The 27,499-nt window shown below is 40.7% G+C and overlaps 1 protein-coding gene across 5 annotated transcripts in view; it reads left to right on the top strand.

Annotated features, from left to right (window-relative positions):
• The window catches only part of WDR27 (WD repeat domain 27), a 220,288-nt gene that overhangs the window by 68,187 nt on the left and 124,602 nt on the right, over window positions 1-27,499 (top strand). For all 5 annotated transcript variants that reach the window (XM_030556801.1, XM_030556800.1, XM_030556799.1 and 2 more), the window contains 4 exons: window positions 5,778-5,899; window positions 7,254-7,387; window positions 16,088-16,185; window positions 17,356-17,477. In XM_030556801.1, the coding sequence (XP_030412661.1) occupies window positions 5,778-5,899; window positions 7,254-7,387; window positions 16,088-16,185; window positions 17,356-17,477 (476 nt within the window). The remainder of the gene's footprint in view (window positions 1-5,777; window positions 5,900-7,253; window positions 7,388-16,087; window positions 16,186-17,355; window positions 17,478-27,499) is intronic.

Below are 27,499 nucleotides of genomic sequence, written 5' to 3'. Positions count from 1 at the left end.
CATCCTCTGGATCAAAGCTGCTTCATGTTGAGCTGCACCTAGTGCCAGATATTCCCTCCAGATTGGACAGGATTCTGCATGCTCCTCCCAGCTTTCTACATGGATGTTGAACAACTTCATATCATTTTTGCACACATTTTGGTACTGCCGTAAAGGGCGGCTCTGCTTTCTAGAGCTGTCTCGAATCTCTTTGTAAAAAATATTCTTGGAGATCATTCTCCTGACATGACCGAGCCATTTCAACCTCCTCCTTGTTAGTACAATGTAACCTCAAAGATACGAACACCAGAGTTCTGGACTTACCGGTCTCCGACTTCAGTCGCGCAGCTCTGTTTCTGGTTTCAGCCTGGAGGGGTGGGGTGGTGCCAGAACTTGGGACTTCAGCCCCATAGCCTCGTTCCTGGCTTCTTCCCTGCAGGGGGTGTCGGTTTCAGACCCAGCACTCCCCTTGTAGCTAAAGCCCTGAGTCCCAGCATGCCCGCCTCCCCAGCTGAAACTGGGAGTGGAGACATGGGGTGCCCTGAGTCCTGGCACTCCCCCCCCCCCCCCGGAAGAAGCCGGGAACGGAGCAGTGGGGCTGAATCCCCAAACCTCAGCATCCCCCCCCCCCAGCTCTAAAGTCCTGAGGGTCAGAACCCCTGACCCCCTCTCCCTCTGTGGCTGAAGTCCATAATGTCTTGTTTGGAGTTATGGAGATTTCAGAGTTACGGACAATCTCCATTCTGGAGGTGTCTGTAACTCTGAGGTTCTACTGTTGTTTACTGTAAGTGTGTCAGTCCTGTGTGCTCTAGCATCTCTGTGTTTGGTATTTTGTCTTCTCACTTTATTTTCAGGATCTTGCACAGGTATCTCATATGGAGACTATTCCAATTCTGTTAGTCAATTCAGTCTGAAGGTCAAGATTCTTACTGATCATAGAACCCAAGTAGCAAAAGCTGTTGACAACTCCAAGAGATTTACTCTCCAGAGTGATGTCAGGTAGCAGTGAATCAGTGTTAGAAAGTCATTAAGTTTTCACTTACATATTTCTGGTTTTGTGATTTTTTTTTTTTAAGTTAAAGGGTTTTTTCTTTCCAATAAAGCATTGGATAATATGCAGTTATGCTAAAAACTATGGAATAAGATTTTTTTAATAGTATGCTCCCCTCTTGCTTAAAAACAAGCATTGTCTATAAAGCAAAAGAGCAAATAGATGTGTTCTTTAAATCTAGATTGCAGCCGTAACCTCTAAACTAGTGTATGCCGAATAATCCTTCTTCATGCTAACTTAAAAGCCTTCTCAAAGGCATATGTTTGTTTGTAGTGGAATGGTGCTAGCACCATAAGTACAGTTGTGCCAGAATTTTCATTAAAAAATGAGCTTTGATAGGAGGGGGGTGTTGTTTCTAACAGAAGACATTTGTATCTGATGTTCCTTGTCCTCACTTTTAAGATGATTTAGTCTATTACCTTATTGTATTGACAGCTGTCTTTGCCCTATCAATGTTCTCAGCCTTCACCACCTTCCGGTTTACTTCTTACACACACATTTTTTCTCTTTATCCCTTTCCAGCCTTTATATATGACACACACTGAAAAGATCTGCAAATCTTATTTATCTTCAAATCCTTTCTTAAGATGCATTCAGAACATTGCTATTTGATAATAGCTAGGCAGATGGCAAACTACACTGTGGGCATAGTTAGTCTACCCAAGAATGTGCTTGTTATTGTTTATCCTGTGGCATATGCCTATCTGTGTTGTTTACTTCAGCTTTTTATCATTAATCTAGACTGTGAATGCCTTTTGTGCTGGGATGATCTCTTAAATACATTTATAAAGCCTCTAGTAACATAGGGCCTGAATCCCTGTTTAGAGCATCTATGTGCTACTGAAATATAAATAATAAATAGTATGAGATTAAACATTTCAACTGTGTAGCACCAGATCTGTGGTGGCAATTTTTTGTTTGTTTGGCTTTTTTTTCCTCCCTTCCCTTCTTGCCCATTTCAGAATATCAGGAAATCCTGTATTGATTTCCTACTTACTTTCTAACAACTGTGCTGCTCTTTGGAGCACCAGATGAATATGTTTATAACTTCTTTTTTTTGTCATAGGCACTAATTCTCATTGAGAATGCAAATTCATGGCAAGTTTGAACTTCAATTAAAAAAAAAAAAAAAAGGCGGCGGCAGCAGCAGCTGTTAAGTTATTTGAGTGCCAAGAAAGCATTTGGACATATTTTTTGACTGGTCGAAAACACCTTTTTGTACTACATCATTATGGAGGAGCATTACAGCCCCTATATACCAAAATCCGGTTAACTGGAGCTCCTGGTTCAACTTAAACTTGTTTTTTATCTCCTGTGGTTGGACTGCATTCCTATTCAAATTTACCTATAGGTGCCACAGCATTTAGAGCAAGGCGAAGAGTATGCTGGTCAGCTTTAAAAGTGTTACAGGTAGCATGGCTCTTTTGAAGCCAATCACTCTACAAAGCCAGCTGTCATGCTATTCAATGTGCCTCAGGATTGGGGAGCCCTGAATGAAGACTCTTTTGAAGCCAGTTGGCCTCTTCTTTACTATGCTCTGGGGATCTAGACTGCAGAAAATGTAGCTCCTGCAGTTTTCCAAACCTCAGATTTTCCTAAGGTTTCTCATGTGCCCTGCCATTTTTGGGAAATGGGAGTTGTGTTTTACTGTATTTTTTACTTTTTACACAGATAACGCAAGTACCTGAATAGAACTTTACAAAATTTTTAAAACTAAACAATATAAAACCCCTCCTTTGTTCTGAGAATAAGTACTGGCTTTGAAATTTTACCTGAAGGGGTATGATTGTTTTGGGTATGGAAGTTATTGCACTGTGATATGGACATAAAATGGAAGTGTCTTCTCTACCTTGATTATTGTGTTGTTATACAAATAGTAAAGCATAACAAAACTCAAGATGTACAGTATTAGGCAGTTGACAGGTGAAGATGTTGAGTCCTTGACCTGAAAAGTTTACAAACTAAATACTATAATTTAATTTATAAACCAGTTTATATTGATACACTTCATCATTGAAAACCTTAACTACAGTTTTCTCTTGTTACATGCTGCAACAGTACAACTTCACAGGTTGATTAAAGTAATATAAAGATCTGTTCCAGGAAGAACTGCAGTTGACTGAATTATAAAGATGTGCACGAGGGGGCAGCATAGGAACTTTAAATGTCAACTGAAATTCAACACATTTCTTATAGGGAAATAAGATTAACAAAACATAATTGGCTTTTACGTAACATTTTTCTTTGAATTGTATGCAATTATTAGCAGGACAAATATATTCTAAAATAGAAATGATCAATTAACTAATTGATTTCTGTATAGTGTGTCTGAATTTTGAACTGCTGTCTTCATAAGTAGCTAACTCTTATTTTAACAGCCTCAAACCAAAACTAAAAAGGCTGCTTCTTCCATAAACTGTTTGTTGATGAGGGATTATAGCTCTTGTAAACTACGATCAGCAATCAATAACTATCTCTTTTATGAAATATTTTCTTAATAGTTAGCAGCTGCTGTAGGACTCTATCTACAGTGGAAGCCACTTATTTCCTTGTGGTTACAATAACAAATTGCTCGCAATAAAAATATAAAATTGTACCATTGTAAGGCCTACATCTTCTCAGAGTTGGAATCTGGAAACCATTTAATAGTATTTAAATGGATATTTTGCCTTCAGGTCAAATTCCATTAAAATATGATACATATAACTAACTATTCATGGTTCTTTTCTTTGATGTAGTATTGCCTATATGCTTTAGTAAAGAAATTTCCTTGAAGGTAAAACTCAGGTCTCCTTTCTATTGACTTCACAAAATTAGATTTAGGATTACCGTTATCTGTAGGTGAGGGAGGTTCTTTTGTAATTGTTGATCTTGGTGGTGGTGGTTGGTTGTGTTCTATAGAATCAAACCTTGTCTGACAAAGTATCTGGTAGCACTTCAGATGGCTGAGGCAAATGCAAGGGTGCCTAAACCATTTTACAACCATCTTCCAATGCCATACTCCTGCAGGTCACAGATACTGTGCCTTCTTGACCTACTCCTTTCAACTGTCCTCCTAACAGCCCTGTTGACTTCATCTGGAATTTTTGACACTCAACACCTCTGATAATCAGGTTCCAAACACCTTAGTTAATCATCCAAACAATGAGGTTCACAACATTTTGAGAATGGAGGCCCTTTGCGTCTAAGCTTTCCATTATTTGGATAACTTTGTAAAAGAGATCCTGATTCAGAGCCCGAAGACCGTAAATGACAATGGAAGTATCACCCTTGTAGAGTTGGAGTTCTTTTGAGGCTGGGACCTTTCATCAGCAAAACTTTTACAGGTCCTAGTGGAACTGCAGAGGTTCAGGAAAGGGAATCAACCATACTACTTATACTCTGGTTTCAGTAGTGTACGTTTGGTGGTGTTCAACCTTTTGCTGGGGACAGGGGTGAGTCCTAAGGGTAAGTGGTCATAGAGGCTGATTAATCAGAGAATAGCATTCTCTGACTTTGGAAACCTGACATTAAAAAGGTTCATTGCAGTTCCTTTTTCTGGGGAAGTTTTGTGCTACAATTTGACTAATATTAGTATGATCCACTGCTAAATTACCTATTTGAATGGGTTGATTTTAAGCAAACAAACTGTACAGTCTCTTATTTTAGCAACATATTCTGCAAGATTAATTATATATTTGCAATAGTGTATTTACAGGCAATTCAGTGTTTCTCATTTGCATTTTTCCCTTTAGACACATCGCAGTGAAAACCCAATGTCTGAAGCAAATCTTTTTTTTTTTTTTTTTTTTTTTTAAATCAACCCTTGCACAATATGACAATGTTTTTTAACTCACCCATACCAAAACAATTACTTCATATGACCTGGCTTCACATGCATATTTATGTGGCCAGAGGATTTTCTACAAATGTACCTAATATCAAGAGCTAAAATGTACACCTGATTTTCAGTGAAACAAATAAAGCTGCTGTTGATCTTATGGAACAAATTGAAGCAAACTTCGGAAAGTATTTTATGTTGGAAGACAAATTACCTTTATGAGCTTTCTGAAAATCCTAATGGTATTTTATTTTAAATGCAAAAGAAGTCTGTAGATCTCTAAAAGATAAATCATCAAACTAGTACAATAACCAAGTCTTGCTGTAGGCGAAAACTCTGCTCTGCTTAGTTTATCATTATCTCACAAGTAAAGATCTCCAAATGCCCCATTGTTGCTAACGTATATAGAGGCTTGAAAGGATTCATTTTTATTTTTTCATTAGGTTTGATGGACAGTGGTTTTTACACAGAAGAAGTTCTTTAGTGTTAATTGACATTGATATTGCAGGAATTAAAAAATATTCAGATACTATTTCAAATTTTGAGTAAATAAGAATGACCATGTAAAAATCAACTATGTAATAAAATCAGGAATAAAACATGTATTATTTTATATTATTTTCTCACTAATTCCCTGATAGCATTGGCAGCAAAATGTGCGCCCATTGTATAAAATGTAACAATTTGATATTTTTCCAATACTTCTTTAACGTGAATTTGGATTATTAATAAAAGACATTTTTCATCTGTTTTTGGGTGGAGAGAAAAATCAGCAAGTATTGATGTTTACTGATTTAAATCAAACTCTTTTGAAGCCTATATCTAAAAGCTATTTTTAAAATGCTGAATAATTATATCCAATCAATGTTATTTCTGGATGAATGTGAGAAATAGATTTTCTGATATTTCCATTATTATTTTTGTTAGGTCATGATGGTGCAGTTAACTCTGTTGGCTGGAGTCATGACAAGAGGTGGTTAGTTTCTGCATCAGAAGACAGAACATTAAGGATCTGGTCAGTCCGCAGTACAGAACCTGCCCTATTTCTGGTAATGAGTAACTCATGTCAGTTAGAAACATAGTAGGTCCTGTTCTGCTTATTATCAGTACCCAAAGCTCTCTTGTTGGGAGCCCAGCTTAGGACACACAGTTCTTGACTCAGTATTACCAACTTCAAGAGATGAAAAATCATGAGACAGACCACCAAAAATCATCAGATTAGCCCTCCCCCCCCCAGAAAAGATCTTTTTAAAAAAAAAAAAAGATATTGGGTTTTTTAGGTTAGTCTCTGGATTTTTGAACTCCCCCGTCCATCCCCAGGGTGTGTGCATGTGACAATTAGTGTTGCCACTCTCCCACATGTACTGGATAAAGTGATTTTGTCCCCTGTTTGCAGGAGCTCTCACCCCCACATCTGCCACTCTCCTGCCCAGCAATTAATCCAGCCCCCTCTCAGGTCAGTTCCCTAGCCTCCATCATCATCACCCCATCAGTTCAGGCCCCCTGCTCCACTAACCTCAGTTCACCATCCCAGCACTCACCCCATCTGCCCAGAACCCACCATCAATACAGCCTCCTCACCTCATCAGCCCCCATCCTCTTCACTTCAGCCCCTATACAGCTCCCAGGCCATAGTTCAGCCCTTCCAGCCTCACTTCTGGTCTTCTTAGGGTTCTTCACCCTCCTCAGGCCTGGGGTGGCTGTAGTGGGGTCCCCTCTCCCACTTCCCAGGCTCGCAGGGGAGCAGCTTCCTGGGGCAGACTGTCACTCCTTTCTAAGTAAAATTAAGCCTCACTTAAGATCTTGGTGATAGAGCTCTACATCAGGATTTTTTTTTCCAGACATGGCTGAGAATGAGAGGGGCTTAATTTTACTTAGAAAGCATGTCTCTCGGGATAAATTTGTGAGAGTTGGCATGTTGTCTGACTTGGAGTTGCTGAGTACTTACTGCTCTGACACCAGTGAGAATGATGGCACACAGCACCTTTGCAAGTCAGGCCTTGCATGTTTCAAGTTATATAACCAAAAATTGAGGCACCCAAACTTCTGAAAGTTCTGGCTTTACTCACTATATAATTCTTCATACTTTTATTGGCTCTAGTCTGTAACACCATGTTTAATTTCAGTCTATCCCTGAACTCTGATCTTAAAAAATTGAAGTTTAGTAAGTTAAACCAGATTATATTAGATTTAACTGAATACAGATGTTATTAACGTGGTGCCAACTAATTTAAACAAACAAACCAAAAAAAGTAGACCTTGGGATGAGTAAGTATTGAGAACGAAAAAGGCATATCTTTACTCAGCTAACCTTTTATATCTTAGTGCTATATATTTCCTGGAAAAAAATATATAGTATATATTATATAGATTCTACTAATAATTATTCACTTTGCATTTCAGGGCAAGGAAATGTTCCATAAATCTATACGCTTTGCACAGTTTTATTACATAGATACGTTTATATTGCTGTGTTGTGGAGCTGAATTTCATCTATTAAGTTACTATCTTGACACAAGCAAGGATGACCTAAAACGGTTGGTAAACATTTCCATTAATGGAACAGTGGAAGTATTCTATCAGTCGGTGCTTTTTATTATTTTAACAAAAGTAATCTTACATATATCTTTGTCCGGGCATCACAGAATGAAAATGAATCATGTCCCAAAATTCATGTCCCAAGAATGTATTGTCAGAGGCAAAGGTTACTACTACTGTCATCATTAAACTCCTGAAACTGCTCCTTACATTCTGTTGCCTCTGCTGAAATATGTATTTATGCCTTAATTACTTCTCTTTACAGTTATTGCAACTAACTTTTTTATGCTCTTCCTAAATATTTTTTGAACTTCAGAGGTAGCCAAAATTCATTTGCCAGAGCAGGAAAGCAACCATATCACTTCCATCACTTTCACTGGCTTTCTGTCAACACATACAATTCAAATATTGTTTTCTTAGGCCTGGTCTACACTACGCGTTTAAACCAATTTTAGCAGCGTTAAACCGATTTAACGGCGCACCCGTCCACACTGAGGCCCTTTATATCGATATAAAGGGCTCTTTAAATCGGTTTCTGTACTCCTCCCCAACGAGAGGAGTAGTGCTAAAATCAGTATTACCATATCGGATTAGGGTTAGTGTGATCGCAAATCGATGGTATTGGCCTCCGGGCGGTATCCCACAGTGCACCACTGTGACTGCTCTGGACAGCAGTCTGAACTCGGTTGCAGTGGCTAGGTAAACAGGAAAAGCCCCGCGAACTTTTGAATTACATTTCCTGTTTGCCGAGCGTGGAGCTCTGATCAGCACGGGTGGCGATGCAGTCCCAAATCCAAAAAGAGCTCTAGCATGGACCGTATGGGAGATACTGGATCTGATCGCTGTATGGGGAGACAAATCTGTTCTATCAGAGCTCCATTACAGAAGATGAAATGCCAAAGTGTTTAAAAAAAATCTCCAGGCTACACAGTGCTGCGTGACAAGCGTAACGGAAAGCCAAAGAATCAGATGGATGCTCATGGAGGGAGGGAGGGGGTACTGAGGACTCCAGCTATCCCACAGCAGTCTCTGAAAACTATTTGCATTCTTGGCTGAGCTCCCAATGCTTGTAGGTTCAAACACATTGTCAGGGGTGGTTCAGGGTATAGCTCGTCAATTTACTCCCCCCCCACCTGAAAGAAAAGGGAAAGAAATCGTTTCTTGACATTTTTCAATGTCACCCTATGTCTACTGAATGCTGGTGGTAGACGCGATGCTGCAGCAGTAAAGAACAGTATCCTCTCTTCTCCCCTTCCCAGTGGCAGACGGTACAATATGACTGCTATCCGTCGTCACCATCAGCCCGTGAGTGCTCCTGGCTGGCCTCAGGTGAGGCTGGCCGGGGGTGCCTGGGTAAAAATAGGAATGATTCCCGGTCATTCCCAGTAGATGGTACAGAACGGCTGGTAACCGTCCTCATCATAGCAACTAGGTGCTGAGCTCCATCAGCCCCCTCCCTCTCCTGTATAAAGAAAAGATCCTGTACTGCCGGGACTATCATAGCAGCGGGATGCTAGGCTCCTCTCCTCCACACCGCTAAATGTCCTCCCTGGACTGTCATAGCAGTGGGAGGCTGCCTCCCCCTCATTTTATCTCACTAACAAGTCACTGTTTCTTATTCCTGCATTCTTTATAACTTCATGACACAAATGTGGGGGACACTGCCACGGTAGCCCAGGAAGGTTGGGGGAGGAGGGACGCAACAGGTGGGGTTGTTGCAGGGGTACCCCCCATGAATGGCATGCAGCTCATCATTTCTGCGGGATCTGACATGGAGCAGCTGTGCTCTCTGATACACTGGTTCTCTAGTTTATTTGCCCCATATTCTAGGCAGGACTGACTCTATTTTTAGAAACCATAAAGGAGGGATTGACTCAGGGAGTCATTCCCAGTTTTGCCTTTGCGCCCCCGGCCGACCTCAGCCAGGGGCACCCATGATAGCAGCAGACGGTACAGAATGACTGATAACCGTCTCTGCTATCACGCAAAAGCAAATGAATGCTGCTGTGTAGTGCTGCAGTAACGCCTCTGTTAGCGGCATCCAGTACACATACGGTGACAGTATTTAAAAAAAAAAAAAAAAAAAAAAAGCTGAACGGGCTCCATGGTTGCCATGCTATGGCGTCTGCCAGGGCAATCCAGGGAAAAAGGACACAAAGTGATTGTCTGCCGTTGTTTTCCCGGAGGAAGGAATGAGTGATGACACTTACCCAGAACCACCCGCAACAATGATTTTTGCCCCATCAGGCACTGGGATCTCAACCCAGAATTCCAAGGGGCGGGGGAGACTGCGGGAACTATGGGATAGCTACAGAATAGCTACCCACAGTGCAACGCTCCGGAAATCGACGCTAGCCTCGGACCATGGACGCACACCACCGAATTAATGTGCTTAGGGTGGCCGCGTGCACTCGACTTTATACAATCTGTTTTACAAAACCGGTTTATGTAAAATCGGAATAATCTCGTAATGTAGACGTACCCTTAATCTTGAAACTTCTGCATGGATTTCCTCCATTCTGTGTAGGCCTGTTCTACTGTATATACCTACTCCTCCCCCATTACCCAGTTTTTCTAGTTCTTGCCTTCTTTTTGTCCGTTTCCCAAGTCTCCCTACTGTTACAGGTCATTCTCTCACTTGAACTGACCCAATTATATGGAAATGCCACTGACTTCCTGTTAATCTTTTAATTTATAACCGAAAGTTCACACCCTCCGTCTCCCATTACTGCATGTTTCTGTTTTCCGTTCACTGTTGCTAGTTTACAGCAATACCTTTGTGCATCTGTATAATTCTAAAATTTCATCTTTTGATCTTTATGGTTTTTATACCACCACTATTTTGCAATTTCCTTTCTATTATTTTAAACTTTTAAAAAAAATGTAGGCATACTGCTCTTCTTTTTTTTTTTAAAAAAAAAAAAGCTTTAAGGTAATTTATAGTGGTACTGTAGATTTTGGGGTAGGGATAGGAAAGAATTAAGGGCAAAAGAGTATGGATATAGTGCTTACTACTGTGAGATAATAGTAAGGACGTAAGCTCCTAAATTGGGGAAACTGTCATAACTTCACTGGCCCTGTGGCCTTTCTGTAAAATGAGGGTAATACTCCTTACATACCTTTTGTAAGTCCATATTTTGATCCTAACATGAGATGCTATAGAAATTCCAATCCTGATGTTTCCGATCCAAATGACTACAGCTTTATTTTCTAATTCTAAGCTTGTTTAATGAATTGATTTTCTTAGTATTTTTGTGGACGTAGACGCTACAAAGCAATTAAGTTGTAGGATAACTGTACGATAGCTAATATCTCTATCTTTGTTCAAATATTTTCCTCTTGATGCTGCAGGTATCCATTAAATCAGTATCACTTAACAGCCAACTCCCAGAACCATGCCATTAGTTTCCTTGGGTTATTTTTTGTAGTGCTAAAAAGGACAAACTTGAAATTGTTCACATTATATTAAAAAACCCTAAAATTATTCTGAGGGCCAGTTGTTGTTGTTGTTGTTGTTGTTGTTTTTAAAAAGGCATTTTAAAGAAGTTTAATTTGCTTTGACATTTTCTTTATGGTTTCCCTCCAGTCCATTTTCTGGCATTTTTACTTTGATAAAGCACAGTGTCACTTCTTTTGTTTCTCACAACTCTCACTCCATGAGTTTGGAAAAATGCTTGTTGGATCAGATTCAAGTCTAGAAGGAACCATAAAGAAAGGATTAAAGCATTAATTAGAAGAGCATGGTAATGCAGTCTGGATGGCCAATGGATTCTCTTTTTTTTTAGAGGTGAAGACAATACAATAATAAATAGTAATAACAATCTTAATGCTTTTTCCCATTCTGTGGGACCTTCCAAACAAGGGTGTCAAAGAGTTCTGTAAGCGTTAAAGAATAAATATCACAATATCCCTGTGAAGTGGGGTAAGTATTTTTTAAATTTGAGAAGTGAGGCAGAGAGAGCCTTCTTTGCAAATGTCACACAAGAGGTTTGTTGCAGTCCTAGGAGTAGAATCCAGATGACCTGACTACTGCATCTAAATGATTAAATGCAATATCATCCTTTTTATCAACAACTTTTTACACTCTCTCATGTTACCATTTAGTTAAATTTCCTCATGTCAGCATAAATAACTGCTGGTAAAAGCAGTGAAAATTCACTATCTGCCGTTAATTTTAATTTGTTTTCAGACTGTGATGCTTCATATCCTTATGTGCATTCAGTCCATTTAAAGAACGTGAAGCAGACAAAACTCATTTTTTCCCCCAATTTTGCAGTCACCCTGACATACCTTTTTGACAAGGGAATCAACAGTATGTAAGGAATTCAAAATGAGATAAAAACACTATTCAAATGACTGTGAACTATTAATTTGTTTATCAATTATTTTAGCACTTATTCATAGTAACAGTATGTACCTAATAAGTGAACAAACTATGGAACATGTTCTCTGACATTTTAAAATGTCAAGCTGTACTAGAGAGAAGGTGGCTGAGGTAATATCTTTTACTGGACCAACTTCTGTTGGTGGAAGAGACAAGCTTTTGAGCTTCACAACTTAACAGAAGTTCATCCAGTAAAAGATATTATCTCACCCACTTTCTCTCTCTCGTTCTGGGACCAACATGATTACAACAACGCTGAAAACAAGCCGTACTAGCACATGCTGTGCATGGATGGGCAGAATTCCATACTAAGTGTTTCAAGCTAAAAAAAGCCCTTAAAATGCTGATAAATAGCAAAATGTTGAGTTCAGGTACGTCAGAGTTTTATGTTCAACAGGATACCCAGGGGATGACCTGGAGTTTTACTGCACAAAAATAAGCTTGTTCTAGCTCTCTATGCAGTGCTTGTTAGGGTTTGTTGTTATCCAGTACATCAGATTTCTGACTAGCTTGGTAATAGTGCTTAATATTGGTAAATCCAATCCTCCCTTTTGTCATGGCCTTTGTAAAGTTGATTGCTTAACCCTGGATTCCTTTTTTCCCCAAGTGAATTTTACTATGGATTGCCATTGATTGGATTGGCAAGAGACTTCCTGAAACTAAAACTGAAAGTGTTTGAAAGATGCAGTTAAAAATCTAAGTAGTCATCCATGCTAGTAGATAATGCAACATCAAACAGAAAGAATTTAAAACTAAAAGGGCCAAGCAAGTCACTAAATTAGCTATCTCTCTGCATATTCAAGAATGTATCCCTCTAGCGCAGAGATATGCAGGGCTCTGTTACTAGTCATGTAGGTAATGAAACAGAAGATACTGAAAGGAAAGTCTCTCTTGAGTTAATGGAACATTCAAAAGAAGTCTCTGCATGTTCGTTTGATGACATTTCAGATCATATCATCAGGAAGCCTGTACCTGATAAAAAATATTGAGTTTCACATCTGCAGAAAATGGAGAGGGCCTACAGTTGTATTCAGAAATGAACAGCAAAACTGTGAGTGCTGGGTCTAATGATGTAAACCACACGGAACCCAAGAAGTGATGGCAGTGTGTGTTTTAATCAAAGCAGTGCTAGACCCAGTGATATGCTGAGAGATCTAGGGAAGAAGAGAGCTCCACAAGTGCCTTTGGGGACGTGAATTGCAGTGCCTTTTTTCACTGTAGGGAAATAAGTGTGTGGAGCATAGGCCTCGCACCCTCTCCAGGGTGCTTGAGGGTGAGACCTAACAAACCAAGACTGTGAGATTCAGTTAGACTTAGTTGTGAAATATCTGAATGTAAGTGATAGGACAAATTATGAAGTGATGCACACAGACACAGAGCTTTTCTGTTTTACACCCCAGTCTGAGTTCTCTTCACAAGATAAGGAGTTCAATTTACATGTGTGTGTGTGTGATGTGTACAATCCTTTTAAAAATATAAAACATCATGTTATTGACTGGGCTAGTTTGAATATGGCTGTCATCTAACCACAGATAGTGTGAGATGATGTGTTCATGGGCATCTCCAAAATAAAGTTTGAAGCAAAGAGGAGATTGTAAAACGAATTATTATGTAATCAAACATTTTGGTCTAAAAGCTGAAATATACTGCTCAAATATTTGCTGAAATGCAAGTACAATATTTATATTCCAATTCATTTATAATTATATGGTAAAAATGAGAAAGTGAAGACATTTTTCAGTAACAGTGTGCTGTGACACTTTTGTATTTTTTATTTTCTGATTTTGTAAGCAAGTAGTTTTAAAGTGAGGTGAGACTGGGCGTATGCAAGACAAATGAGACTCCTGAAAGGGGTACAGTAGTCTGGAAAGGTTGAGAGCCACTGGTCTACACTACACAGGTTGACATAATGCAGCTTATGTTGACCTAATTATGTTAGTGTCTACACTACAGCCTTCCTCTCCCCAATGTAAGAGCCCTACTACACTGACATAACTCCACCTCCATGAGAAGTGTAAGGCTTACATTGGTGTAGTTAGGATTATACAGTGTCTGTGTAGATACTGCATTCCTTACATTGGCTGTTGGCAGGAGACGTGAAAGTGATAAGAAAGCCGGACATCTAAAGCCCAGCTGTCCCCCACTCCCCTGGAGAGCAGGGTGGCTGGATCCTGCTCCTGGTTGGAGCCGGGGCAAGAATGGACCCTGCTGGGAACTGGGGCAAGAAGCTCAGGCAGCTGGACCTGACTCTTGGCTGGGAACCCAGACAAGAATGGACCCTGCTCTCAGCTGGGAGTCAGTGTGAGACGTCTGGGCAGCTGGACCCCTCTCCCAGCAGGGAACGGGAAGTAGAGGGGAAGGGCAGCCTGCCGGGAGCCTGTGGAGTAGCCAGGCTTCCAGCAGGAAGCTGCCAGAGGAGCTGAGAGACTGGGCTCTCAATTCCCCACACTGCCCCTTGTAGGTTAGTGGAAATGCTCCTGGTGAAGATGTGCACCACTGACCCAAGGAGGGTAGGGTGGACATACACCACCGCAGTAATTACTGCAGTGGCTGTAAGTTGACCTAATATAGATCAACTTATGTTTCTAGTGTAGACATACCCTAAGAGGCTGGGGTATGTGGTGGCAGTAAGCTTTAAGCCATGTTTGCGTCATCCTAATCCTGGGCTACTCTGAGAGGATCTTGGTGGCATAATTTAGACCAGTCCTGGGGGGTCAATTTAAATTATGACAGCGACTCAGGTTGCCTTAAGGGCTGCAGCATTGTGTGCTTGTGATGTGCCTTCTGGCTGTCTTCCACAGTGCCTCCAACAGGTGTGTCCTCCCTAAACTTCAACCAGGGCTTTTTGGGCTCCTTTACACCTCTGTGACTGTTTGACCAAACACAAAGTGAACAGAGTGGTGGGAGGTTCTTACTGTTGAACTTAGTTTTAATTTCCTCTGCTCAGTTGTGATGCTGAAACAGAAATATTTTTTCTTTTCTTTTAATTAATTCTTATCCTGCTCTAGGATTAGCAGGTGAATAAATTTTTAAATAAAAACACAAAACATTTTGTTCCAAATAAAATATGTATCACTTCCAGAATACCTCTTACTTTATGCAAGGAATACTAAGCTCCTGTGGATCCTTTCTATCTGCTAAGTGCAGTCAGTTTTCTGAAGTCACTTCCTCTTTCGTAGTCATATCCCTCATTTTGTATAATCTTCCTTTCCATCTGCAGTCAAGCACTAAAAGGTTTCCTTTTCTCTACTCCTCACAATTGCACTCTGTCATTCCAACCTCCTCATCCCTCCAATCAGTGCTCTGGCTAACGCTCCACAAAATCCTATACACCATCACAGCCATTCTTCCCAGAGCAAAGCTAGCATTCTGTCCCTGAAAGTGGAGAGGAAAAAAATTATATACGGTTCTTCTGTCTGACCACAGTGCCTCCTGAATGTGCTTGGGCCTCTCATTTGGGATGGATTCTTTTCTTTTCAATTAACTTCTGTTGCTTTCCCTTCCAGTTGTTGTGGAAAGAGTATTCTACTCTTCGAGCCTGATCCAATTCTCATTGGAGTTAAGGGAAAGACTCCCATTGACTTTCAGTGGGATTTGGAACAGGTCCTTTATCTATTGTTCGTGTGTGTTGGGGACGGAAGGTATCTGTGCCTGTTTCTCTAGACTCAGCTCATGGAGTTGGTTTGCTTCATGTTTACCACTCTGTCTCATGGACTACTGAATTCACCTGTGAGCAGTTTTTTACCTGAACCATGACAGAGCAAACAGAGTGCCTGTTGCTAAAACTTGAAATCTTTGTCTTAATCCAGTCTGCATTTGGATACACATGAGACCTCAACCAAATTTTTTTAAAAAACGTTTCAGAATAGATTTCTAGTACCGTGCTGGGGGTCAAACAAGATAGGGTTTGTTTGTTTTTTCATCCATTTTCTCTTCTCCCTCATACGCAGCATGTGAAATGCAGCACCATACCTAGTGATATTTCTACTTTCATAATCATTATAATTGGAAGATTTACTCTTAACACCTTCTGGATGGAAGGCTGAATTATTTTGATTTTAAGTAGGTGGAAAGTTGAACATCAGTCCATTAGATCAAAAAGTACTCATGCCTATGTTACGTGTATACATGTTTTTTCCTACTGTGAGTCTTCCAACTAAATTGTTTTTTACTGGCACCTTTATATTACTGTGGCTTTGTCTGGTAATAAAAAGGGGATCTTGGCTTCCAGCTGTTTCACTAGAAGTTTACTTTTAGTCACAAATTATGACTCTTTTTTTTGCTAAATACTTCATTAATTTCATATCTTTTGCAGATATAAACAGAAGAGCATTTGCAAATCAGTACAGAAATTCCCCATGGCTTCTACTGTGGAGATTACCAGCCTTTCAGCAATAAATGATTTCTACTCTTGTATCCTGGGTCCTGGATAATTATTGTTTCTGTACAGTATTTTAGGCTGAATGGCTTGGAAATATTCAAAATAAAAAATTGACATGAACTCTATAGCTAGTGTCTTTTTCTACAATTATAATACTAATGTAATTGTTTTCATAGTAGTCTTGTTGGACTCCAGCCTAGCATATTAATGTATTTAAATTGTAAATTTTTTGAGGCAGGGACCGTTTTATAATAATATATGTATATGGCAACTAGCACAGTGAGGCCCTGCTCCATGACTGGAATCCCTAGGAATGACCATCAAATAAATCAATAATACTTTGAGTAAAATTATTTTTATATTTTTATGAAAGAATTGTTGCCTTAAAAGTGTCAGATTCCAGAGCCACAAGGGACCTCTATGAGCATCTAATCTGACCTCCTGTATAACACAGGCCATAGAACTTCCCCATAATAATTCTTAGAGCAGATCTTTTAGAAATATATCCAATCTTGATTCAAAAATTGTCAGTGATTGATAATCCACCATGACCCTTGGTAAATTATTTCACTGGTTTATTACCCTTAATTTATGTGGACTCAGGAATATTTTACTTATAATCTGATTTCTGACACTGACCTTGCTTAAATCACTTCATGACTGCTTCAGCTTTCCCATCTGTAAAATGGCAATAGTAATACTTCACTATCTCACTGTGCTATTGTGAGAATTAATTTGATGTTTTAAAAATGTTTGGAGGCAACTTCCCTTCCTCCAAAATACTATATAAATGATGCTGTTATATATGCCTATATAGTGATGTATTCTACAGATCCTATTAGCAAGAATTTAGGATGACCATTTTATGCTTGGCAAAGACACAAGTGAATAATCCTATTCCACACACATGTAGCACTGTATTTAAAAAATCAATTTTCTTGCAGGCTGCTGACATACTTTGGCCTATTTGCTAGTAAGAATCTGGCTGTTGAAATAGTTAAGGAGTTTGTTTCAATTGAAGTATGTATATATTTGTGCCTATTTTTGATCAGTACAAGTATCCTGGTTATGGAAATTTAGTATACTTGATTCATAAATGTAATTTATAAACTAGATCTTGTTAAAACATAGGTATTTTTTTTTGCTCTTGTCTCCATTGGATCTGTTTGTGTTGTTTGAACTTTAACTCACAGAGGTTACAGATATTATTCTTGCAGCTGGTAGCAACCGAACCTTAGAAGTTTTTGACCTCAATGCAGGCTGCAGTGCAGCAGTGATACCAGATGCTCATTCTAGATCAGTCCACCAGATCTGTCAAAATAAGGTAGGTATTTTATTGATTTTTTTTTTAATATTAACATACTCAATAAGGAGCATTCAGAAAACATTAGGTAATTTAAAAAACTTGCCATCTCTCCTGTGCAATGTATTTAGTGTACAATAAGATCGAAAGGCTAGATCGTCACAGCCTTTACTTAGCTGCAAAGAGGAGTAAGCAAGATATTCTCTTGCTTCATGCTCAGCCCTGCTCAGGTGCACGACAGTGCTCCTCTTCTTACTCAAGGTAGATTGTAACATTACAGTCTAGTCTAAGATGAGCTATTTACAGCAACCAAACTCCAAAATACATTTTTGACATCACAATGGTTTTATAGCTTTCTATTATCCCTATTTGATTTTGTCGTTTAGCTTTGCAATACCCTGTTCAAGCTTCTTAAGAGTCTTCCAAATCTATTTATTTCAAAACATTTTAATGCAGATGGATTACATTTACATTGGTTATTTTTTTATGAGACCCAGATAGATTTTGTGATAGAGAGAACTTGAATTAATAGTCTTTTGCTAAGGGCAGTGAAGATAGGTCTGAGTTTCCCATCATTTTCCTGATTATCTGTGCATCCTTAAAATCGATGCTGCCCCAAGCCAAAGAGGTCAGTGAGTTGTAATGAAAGGTACTCCCTGTCTCTAGGGCTAAGTATCCTTCCAATTTCCTGCTGCCAACACAGGACTGAGTTAGGCTATGTACACACTACAGCTTAAGTTGGTATAAATTATGTCACTCGGGAGTGAATAAGCCTCCTTTTGAGTGACATAAATTTCACTAACCTAAGTGCCGGTGTGGACAGGGCTACGTGAGTGTCAGAGCTTCAGCCACCGACATAGCCTCCACAGCTTGCGGGGGCTAGAGTAATTAAGTCCACAGGAGAGTTCTCTCCCGTTGGCTTAGAGCGTATGCACTAGTAGTGCTACAGTGGTGCAGATGCAAGCTCTGCAGTATATTTAGCCTTTGTCTCTGCTCTGCTCCTCTCTGTACTAATCTGCTGTTGTGAATACTGGGCCAGCTAAAAGCTTCAACTAAACGTTCGCTTAAATAATAGAAGATTATTACTTTTTTAAAGGTCCAAGCAGGAATGAAAGTAACTTAAGGACTCCGGAGTACCAGTAAGTCCTTTAGGAGGGGCGGGACCTCAGTCGGAAGAAGTGTGGCCTCTACCGGAAGAGACGGGGCCTTTAGATCCCCAGGCCCTTTAAATCAGGGGCTGTGGTAGCAGTAGCTGGGAGCCCTGGGCCCTTTAAATTACCCCCCAGAGCTACCAGCTGCAGAGCTACCAGCTGCAGAGGTGGCTGAGAGCCCTGGGGGTGATTTAAAGAGCCCGGGACTCCAGCTGCTGCTACCGCACCGGAGCCCCAGGTCCTTTAAATCACCATGGGAGGGGGCTCCCGGCTTTCCGCTATCCTGGGGCCCCGGCCTCTGGCAGAGCTTTAAAGGGCCCGGGGCTCTGCTGCAGTAGTTGCAGTCGGGAGCCCCTGGCCCTTTAAATCACCGCCAGAGCCCCACTGCCGCTACCCCAGGGCTCCAGCAGTGGGGCTCGGCTGGCGATTTAAAGGGCCCTGGAGGGTAGCGTCAGTGGGAGCCCCAAGCCCTTTAAATTGCTGCCAGGGGAAGCCCATCTGCCCCGGTACAGTGCACCAATTCTTGCCAGTGTCCCATACCAGGGCGTACCTGCTTACTTTTACCTCTGGGTCCAAGCTTTTTGTTATTTTGAAGAGTTCTTGTAACAAAACACAACTGCCCACTTCTACAGATACAATAGTTGTCAGTGAGGTTTGAACCATAGACCTTCAGTGCCAAAAGCACCACTTGAGCTAAAGGAGAACTTTTACCCAGGAGACAGTAATAGGCTGTCTGGCACTGGTCACCAAAGCCATCACGTACACTGAAGTGATTATATACACAGACCTCCTACGCTCTGCTGGCTCCCTGTTCTATTATGGGTTCAGTTCAAGTGCCTGATCCTCATTTTCAGAGCCCTTACACAAAGGCAATTAGTCTATCTATTGGTTTGGAAGATGTGGCCCTTCAGGGATACTTCTCTGGGGCCAGAGTAGAGCAGTTTCATTGCAGGTAGTCTGTGATAGTGGAACCCCTTACTACAAGAAATCTGGATATGCCTGACATTTGGAAACAATGCAAAACCCATCTTTTGGGGGAAGGCTTTCCTCCAGTGATGCGGAAAGAATGACCCAGTGATATTTAGTTATCTGTTTAAAAGCAAAACCTGAACCAACCTAAAATCCGTCTGTTTGTGAATAGAGATAGCTGCAGAAGCAGACATGTCAGTGGAGGTGTCTGCAAACTGCGTATGTGTGGGAGCTGAACTAGTGCCTTGTTCAGTTCCTTGTCCTAAGAAACCGAGTTTAGTTGGGAGTTGGTGGATGGAGGCAAGTAAGTGAGGGAACAGAGCTTTGGAGACAAAGGAAACATTAATCCTCATCTGCTCTTCCCTCACTATGAGCTCAGCAGCACTTTTGGGATACCTGCAGACCTCACTGTCCATTACAAAGTTTTTTTTTCCAATTTAGTTCACAAACTGCATCAGAAAGTCAACTGGGTTCATGGAGACTGGAGAAGAGAAAAGGGACCTTACAGGTCCTGGGAACATGAAGAGAAGGAAGTGTTTGACTTTTTTTTTTTTAATTTATTTATAATATGTATAGCCAAAATCGGGGAGAGAAGATGCTAATTTTCTTTTCCCTACTTTCTCTTCTTTCTTCTAGGAAATACTTTTCCTAGTGGAAGGATATTTTAAATAATGCCTCTCCCTCAAGTTGTTGTTTAAAACAATTTTTTATAATAATGAAATGCGGAATAACTGAGACATAGTCTAATAAAAGTAATCAAGTTTGGGGTGTATATTTAGTAGGCTATTGGCGTAATTCTCCAATGATTGAATGCAGAGTGACTATAATCAGTCTACCACCACACAATCCAATCAAGTCACACACTGATGATGATGATAATTCACGCAATAGAGTAGCTTATTTCTACATTAGGCTCCAACTTCTCATTTGCATTTATGCTTCAGCACATGGACTTTCAGATTTATAGTTGGATCAGAGGATTTGGGATTTTTCATTTTTTTAAGAGTTTTGATTCCCTTATAAAACTACAAAGTTTCCTATGTAATCTATAACTGAGCATCTTATTGTATTACACTTCAGCATTTAGAATATTGTTCAGCTGTGATCACTTGATATATATATATTTTTCAACTGTTTTGGTTGTCAGACTGAAAAATCTACATTACACATTATTTTGAATGACTTCATGAATATTTTGTCAGATAACTAAAACCAGGCATGAGCAATGTTGTGAATAAGAGTTTACTAATGTTTTTCCTTAATTTTTTTCCAGAAGTGAGTGATTTAATAAACCAAAGATAATTTGAAATTAATATAGCCCTCCTTCAGTTCTGTGAGTTAATAGTTTAGTACATGTTCTCTGCCATGTGCAGCTGGTGTTTGCTTGTCAATATTATGAATTAAATATTTTTTCAAGGATTCCTCTTGTGTGACTTGATACTGCTTATTGGATTTAGGATCATTACAGCCCAAATGTAGTTACCATAGTGGAAAATAGTTTCAGTAATTTTATTACAAACCCCACTCTTCCAATTTTCCTCTATTACTTATAACTAAAGCTGCGTTCTAGTTGTGGGTATTTAGTAAAAGTCATTGACAGGTCACGGGCAGTAAAAAAAAAAAAAAAAAAAATTCATGTCCATGACCTATCCATGACTTTTACTATATACCCCTGTCATAGCATTCCCTCTCAGACCTGAACCTTAGAGTTCAGAAAATGAGATACTAGCACCTGAATCCTCTAAGCTTAATTACCAGCTTAGATCTGATAGCACTGCCACCACCCAAAAATATAGTGTTTTGGGGCACTCTGACCTCCCCAACCTTCCCTGGGGACCCCAAGAATCCAGATCCCTTGGGTTCTTAAAACAAGGAGAAATAAACCATTCCCCCACCTTTCCCTCTCCCAGAATTTCCCTCCCTGGGCTATCCTGAGAGATACTGATCCAACCTCTTAAATCACCATACCTTCCCTTCCACAAAGAGGCAAACAGAATCTCTCTCTGTTTTCCTTGAATCTATCTCTCCCCCCTCCCGTCTCCCCCACCCGTCCTGGTGAGTTATCCCAATCCCCTGGAATAAAACAAGGGAAACAAGAAAAAAAAATCAATCAGGTCCTCTAAAAAGAAATCTTTTAATAAAAGAAAGGAAAAAGTAAAGAATTATCTCTGTAACTTCAAGATGTAAATATTACAGGGTCCTATAGCTTACAGACACCAGAAAGAGACTTCCGCCCCCAGTACCAATACAAATCAAAATATTCCCAGCAACTACACACATAAAAGTTACCCAGCCAGATCCACAATTGCAAATAGAGTAAAACAATCAAAAAGCCTAAACCACCTGTTTTTACTTACTATTTGAAAAGAAACTTAGAGAGCCTGTAGTCCGAGAGAAGAACACACAACGGACAAAGAACACACACAAAAGCTTCCTTCCACCCAAATTTAAAAGTATCTTGTCTTCTGATTGGTCTTCCGGTCAGGTGTCCAGTTCCCTGCTTGTAACCCTTTACAGGTAGAAGAGACATTAACCCTTAACAATCCATTTATGACAACCCCTAACTGAAACTTGGGCTGGGGCACCATGGGGTGGGGCAGGTGCCGGCGCCCAACCCCTGACCTCTACTGGTACTGGAGGATGGGGGAGTGGGTGGCGCTTGGCCTGGGATCCCCGCTGGTGCTGGGGGGTGTGCATGGCGGGGCTGGCAGGTTCCCCACCCAGCTCTGATTTGCATTTCCCTGCAGCTCCTAAGGGAGGGGCGGTCAGGGGGGCTCTATGCGCTGCTCCCGCCACAAGTGCCAGCTCCGCACCTCCCATTGGCTGAGAAGCACAGCCAGTGGGACTTACAGGGGGGTGTCACCTGCGGGTGTAGGCAGTGTTTGGAGCCCCTTTGCCCCTCCACCTAGTAGCTGCAAGGACATGCAAGTGGGAGACAGGGAGTCCCTCCCCAGGTAAGTGTCGCCCCACACCCCAACCCTCTGCCCCAGCCTTGAGCCCCCTCCCACACATCCAAACTGCTGCTGCTGACCAAGGGGCTGCTGACCTCGGGCAGTCCCTGATCTAGCACTAGCCACTGCAGAAGTCATGAAGATTGTGGAAAGTCACGGAATCTGTAACTTCGGTGACAGCCTCGCAGCCTTACTTATAACACAAGTATAAAACTGATCTTGGTCTGAAACTTCACATGGAAGAGTCAGAGGAGAAAAATGTTTTCAAATTTGATTTAAATAAATTCAGCTGTTTGTTTCTGTGCTAAAGTTGTTTTTTATGGTTTCTGGTTTTTTGCACTCCCATAAATCACCATTTTTAAATGAAAATTTTATAAGCAGTTACTCCATAATCTGGATTTACAAGATTTTTTTATTTTATAGTATTTAAAAACAGTGACATAGGACTAGATTATCCTCTCATCTGTTTCCTACAGGGAGAATTCAGGCATCATAAATCACACTGGAAGGGCCCAGAATCTGTCAGATGAAGGGAAATTTGTCTGCTAAATAGCATCATTCTTTAAACTCTGAAGTCCACTGTCATGATTACAGGGCTGGTTGTCACTTCTGTGGCCTTTGTGGTCTGAGTGCACAAGTATTAGGACTTTCTTGTCTTTTATTTCCCCTGGGGTTGAATTTTCATAATTCTCCCACTCTTAAAACCGGGCTATGGTATCCTGTGGAAAGAACAGGAAAGAAAAATGTATGCCCAAATAAATGTTAGTCTCTAAGGTGCCACAAGTACTCTTACTCTTTTTGCGGATACAGACTAACACGGCTGCTACTCTGAAACCTGTCAGTAGCCTGTGGGTCAACCAGGTTTATTTGGAAAGTTAGACTGAGTTCTGGCATCTAAAGTTCTTCCCATCATGAGTATGTGGCCAGTGATGTACAGGGACAAAACAGTCTCCTTATAACCAAACTATTGTTTATTTTGCAGGCAGAACAAATCTTTGAGAGAAAAAGGGTTTTAAAACTACAAAGAGTCTATATGCATATCTGTCTTACCTAAAGCCTTAACATCTTCTGGTCATGACCTAGACAGGCCTAGCTTCTTCAGACACTCCCATCAAGGTCCTTTGTCTCAGCCTACTGTTACCTTACTTGAACGAGAGTGTCCTTTTTAACATGCTGCTTCTGTATTCCCAGGCTTTGACCCTTCTGGTCAAAACTAGTCCTGTAGGCCTAGCAGGAAATCAAGCAGGGTCTTCAGAGCCAATGGATTGTCCTTTAGCAAATTTCAAATGTGTGCTGCGTGGTGGCTTATTTTGAGTCATTCTGTTTTCCCAGGCAGCTCTATTGACTTGACTTAAACATCCCAGTAACCAGGTCCATATACAGTATTGATAAATTGTCACAGAGAAGCTCCAAATCAGTGAGATTCTTCCACATTAACTTGGCATTTGGGATCTACAATTTTAGGAGGGTTTCACTGAGTAGGGGTAGTGCTTAGGTGTGGCATGACTAAGATACATTGGATCATCATCAACCTGGCAAACTTGCAGGGAAGCATCAGCAGGAAAAATATCATTCTTATAGATTCATATTCTTTGCTGGCAAGCTCCCATGGAAAGGGTATTAAAGGCGAAGAGCTGTACCATGGGTTAATGTGGAGGAACCCATCCCTTCCTGTAAATGTTTTTCAAACTTTTTTCCAGCCCTCAGATTTTCAGGATCTCTCCATGGAGTTTAGGTCAGTTTTGGGGCTGCAAGGTAACACTCATTGTTCACTCCATAGACAGCAAATTCTGCCCACACTCCTTACTGGATGATTTTTTAGAAATATGTGGAATTTTCACGGTCTCGCTTGTGGTGAAGGGGGATTCCTCAGAAGGGAATGATTCTGACCCTAAATTACTTATTTTAGGAAAATATCAAAAATCCTTTTACAGTGTTTTTGATCATGGTGTTAGTGCTTGAATACAGCAGCCAAAGTGTTAAGGAGAATCTGAACCTTACAGCCGAATCTACAAAAAATATTTTGTAGTCAGACTTGATAGAGAAGCTGACTTCTTACGTCAACAGTCCCTAGATGGATGAAAACCTGACTCTGAAATGAACTCAGTTATACTGAGAATCAACAAATTATGGTTTTTTAAAATTTTTTTATCAATCTCATGAGCTCTTATTTAAATTCACATAAGTAAGTGTGTTAAAGAAACTCATGTGTAATCCTCCCTATTATTGGAAGGTTGAGTTAAATGATGGATGAGCTTATGTACTAGACATGCTGCAATGTCTAACATTGGGGTAGATTAAGGATGGCTTTTCATCTTTATTTCTGAATTTCTTTGCTTCTGTGGGTTTAAAATAGTTCCTCAGTGCTACTTTCACATAACTTTTTGTGATTATCTGGAGATGTGGTCTGGTAAAACCCTTAAGTATGCTAAACTCCTTCAGTATTATTTGTAACACATACATGCTTAGACTTTTTCTGGCTTCTCTTTTTGCCCTGTCAGCTGAGTGTCTTCAGGTTACTTCAGCAAAGAACACTTTAAAGCTGTGGACAAGTATTCATTTGGGAGAAAAATTAGAGGCACAAAGGTAGACTGTGGTATAGCAAAGAAAACTGATCTTGTTTTATGGAAAACTGTAAATGAAGCTTCTAAATCAACTTTTTCAGTTACATAAAATACATTAATCCTTAAAACTAAACAGCTCAGTGGAAAAAGAAGTTATGAAGTCAACTATTTAGTTATTGATGTGTATATATTAGGGAAAAGCTCTTATAAGAGAGGAATCCTGCACTCAGGAAAATAGCAGGGACCAGGAAATCACTGAAGAAGGTTTTTTTTGGTAGTGTGCCTACCACCATGTGCATGTTTGCTTATTTATTGTTATGTAGATGCATCACATTATTTTCATGGTTCTGGACCAATGTAGATGAGCAGCTATTCAGAGTTTGATAGACAGAGCCCTTAAGTTCTAGCTGACTACATTAAAATTTAGCTAGCTCAGAAATAGTGGCCCTCTTGAGTGAAGTGAGTTGCAGGTTGTTGTCTAAGTAAACTGACTACTCATGCGCCTTTCTGCCTGAAAATTGCTCAGGAAATAAATGAACCTTTTGTCTCTCTCAGAAGGTTGTCGGGTATGTCTGGTAATACTATCTACTGGGGGGAGCCCTATCTATTATGTGCTTAGAAGAAATGAGGGCTGATGTGCAGAGAGCAATAGGATACACCCCTCAGCTGTTCTCCAAAGCTCCTTGCCTGCAAGCAGGAAAAAGGAGCAGTAGCAGTTAGAAATCTTCTAGTTTTGCCTCCTCCTAAGGGCTATACTGCAGGTTCAAATAACTCTTTTGCAGTCATCAGAAGAATAGTGTGGTTTATTGGATAGAGCACTGCACTGGGAATCAGGACATCTGGGTTCTATTCCTGGCTGTCACTAGCCTTCTGGGTGACCTTGGGCAAGTCACTTCACCTCTCCATGTGCATGTTTCCCCATCTCTAAAATTGGGATAATGATCTCAAAGAGCTTTTCTGATGCAAAATTCTGTATAAAAACTGTATAATGGGGTTCACTCATCACTCTGGCACCTCCTGCTGGCTGACTTGGGAATTAGCTCTGAGTGTTAGTGCATCCTCTGCCTCACCACCATCACTCCTGCTCTATGACCTACATCTCTCCAAGGACTGTGGCATCCTCTTCACTGACACAACCCTCCGGCCATGCCAAACCCTGTGCTTCCCCTGTCATGGTACAATTCCCCACTCTGAACCTTTATGTCCAAAAGATGGGGTACCAGCATGAATTCTTCTAAGCTCAATTACCAGCTTAGAACCTGTAGCGCTGCCACCAACCAGGAATTCCAGTGCCTGGTACATTCTGGTCCCCCCAAAACCTTGCCCGGGGATGACCTTAGACCCTCTGGATCTTAACACAAGGAAAGTAAACCCTTTCCCTCACCGTTGCCTCTCCCAGGCTTCCCCTCCTTGGGTTACCCTGGAAGATCACTGTGATTCAACTCCTTGACTCTTAAAACAGAGAGGAAAATCCACCTTTCCCCCTCCTTCTCTCTCCCCCTCCCAGACTATCCCTGAGAGAGAAAGTAATCCTAACACAGAGAGAAATTAGCCTCTCTTTCTCCCTACCAATTCCCTGGTGGATCCAGACCCAGTCCCCTGGGGTCTCACCAGAAATTAAAAAAAAACAATCAGGTTCTTAAACAAGAAAAGGTTTTAATTAAAGAGAGAAAAACAGTAAAAATTATCTTGGTAAATTTTAAAAAATGGAATAGGTACAGGGTCTTTCAGCTATAAACACTGGGAATACCCTCCCAGCCTAAGTGTACAAGTACAAATTAGAATCTTTTCAGCAAAATACCAATTTGAACTCCTTTCAGCCAAATACACATTTGCAAATAAAGAAAACAAACATAAGCCTAACTCGCTTTATCTACCTAGTACTCACTATTTTGAACTTATAAGAACCTGTATCGGAGAGAAACCTGGTTGCACGTCTGGTCCCTCTGAGCCCCCAGAGTGAACAACAACCAAAATCTAACAGCACACACAAAACTTCCCTCCCTCAAGATTTGAAAGTATCCTGCCCCCTGATTGGTCCTCTGGTCAGGTGACAGCCGGGCTCACTGTTCTTGTTAACCCTTTCCAGTCAAAGAGATATGAAGCACTTTTGTTCTATTAACTCTTACTTATCTGTTTATGACACCCCCCTTCCAGGGGAACTGCAGTTTGTTGTTAAGCCACTTCCCTTAGTGGCTACTGCAACAAATTGTCTGGCCACTTCCTTGTGGCCCCAGCATCCTCTTTGCCCTTGCCTCACGACCTCAGCCTGCAAACCCTAGCAGCCAGCTCCCTGCTCTGCTCTGTCCAGGGTGCTGGCAGGTGTCTCAGCCCTCCAGAGACATAGTCCTTCATCCCTGGGCTCCTAGCAGAGAACTGCCTTCCTCTGCCCTGCATCTCCCTTTTTA

This window comes from Gopherus evgoodei, chromosome 3 (assembly GCF_007399415.2).
Source record: "Gopherus evgoodei ecotype Sinaloan lineage chromosome 3, rGopEvg1_v1.p, whole genome shotgun sequence".
NCBI classification, from domain to species: Eukaryota; Metazoa; Chordata; order Testudines; family Testudinidae; genus Gopherus; species Gopherus evgoodei.
This window is presented reverse-complemented; position numbering and strand designations above follow the sequence as displayed.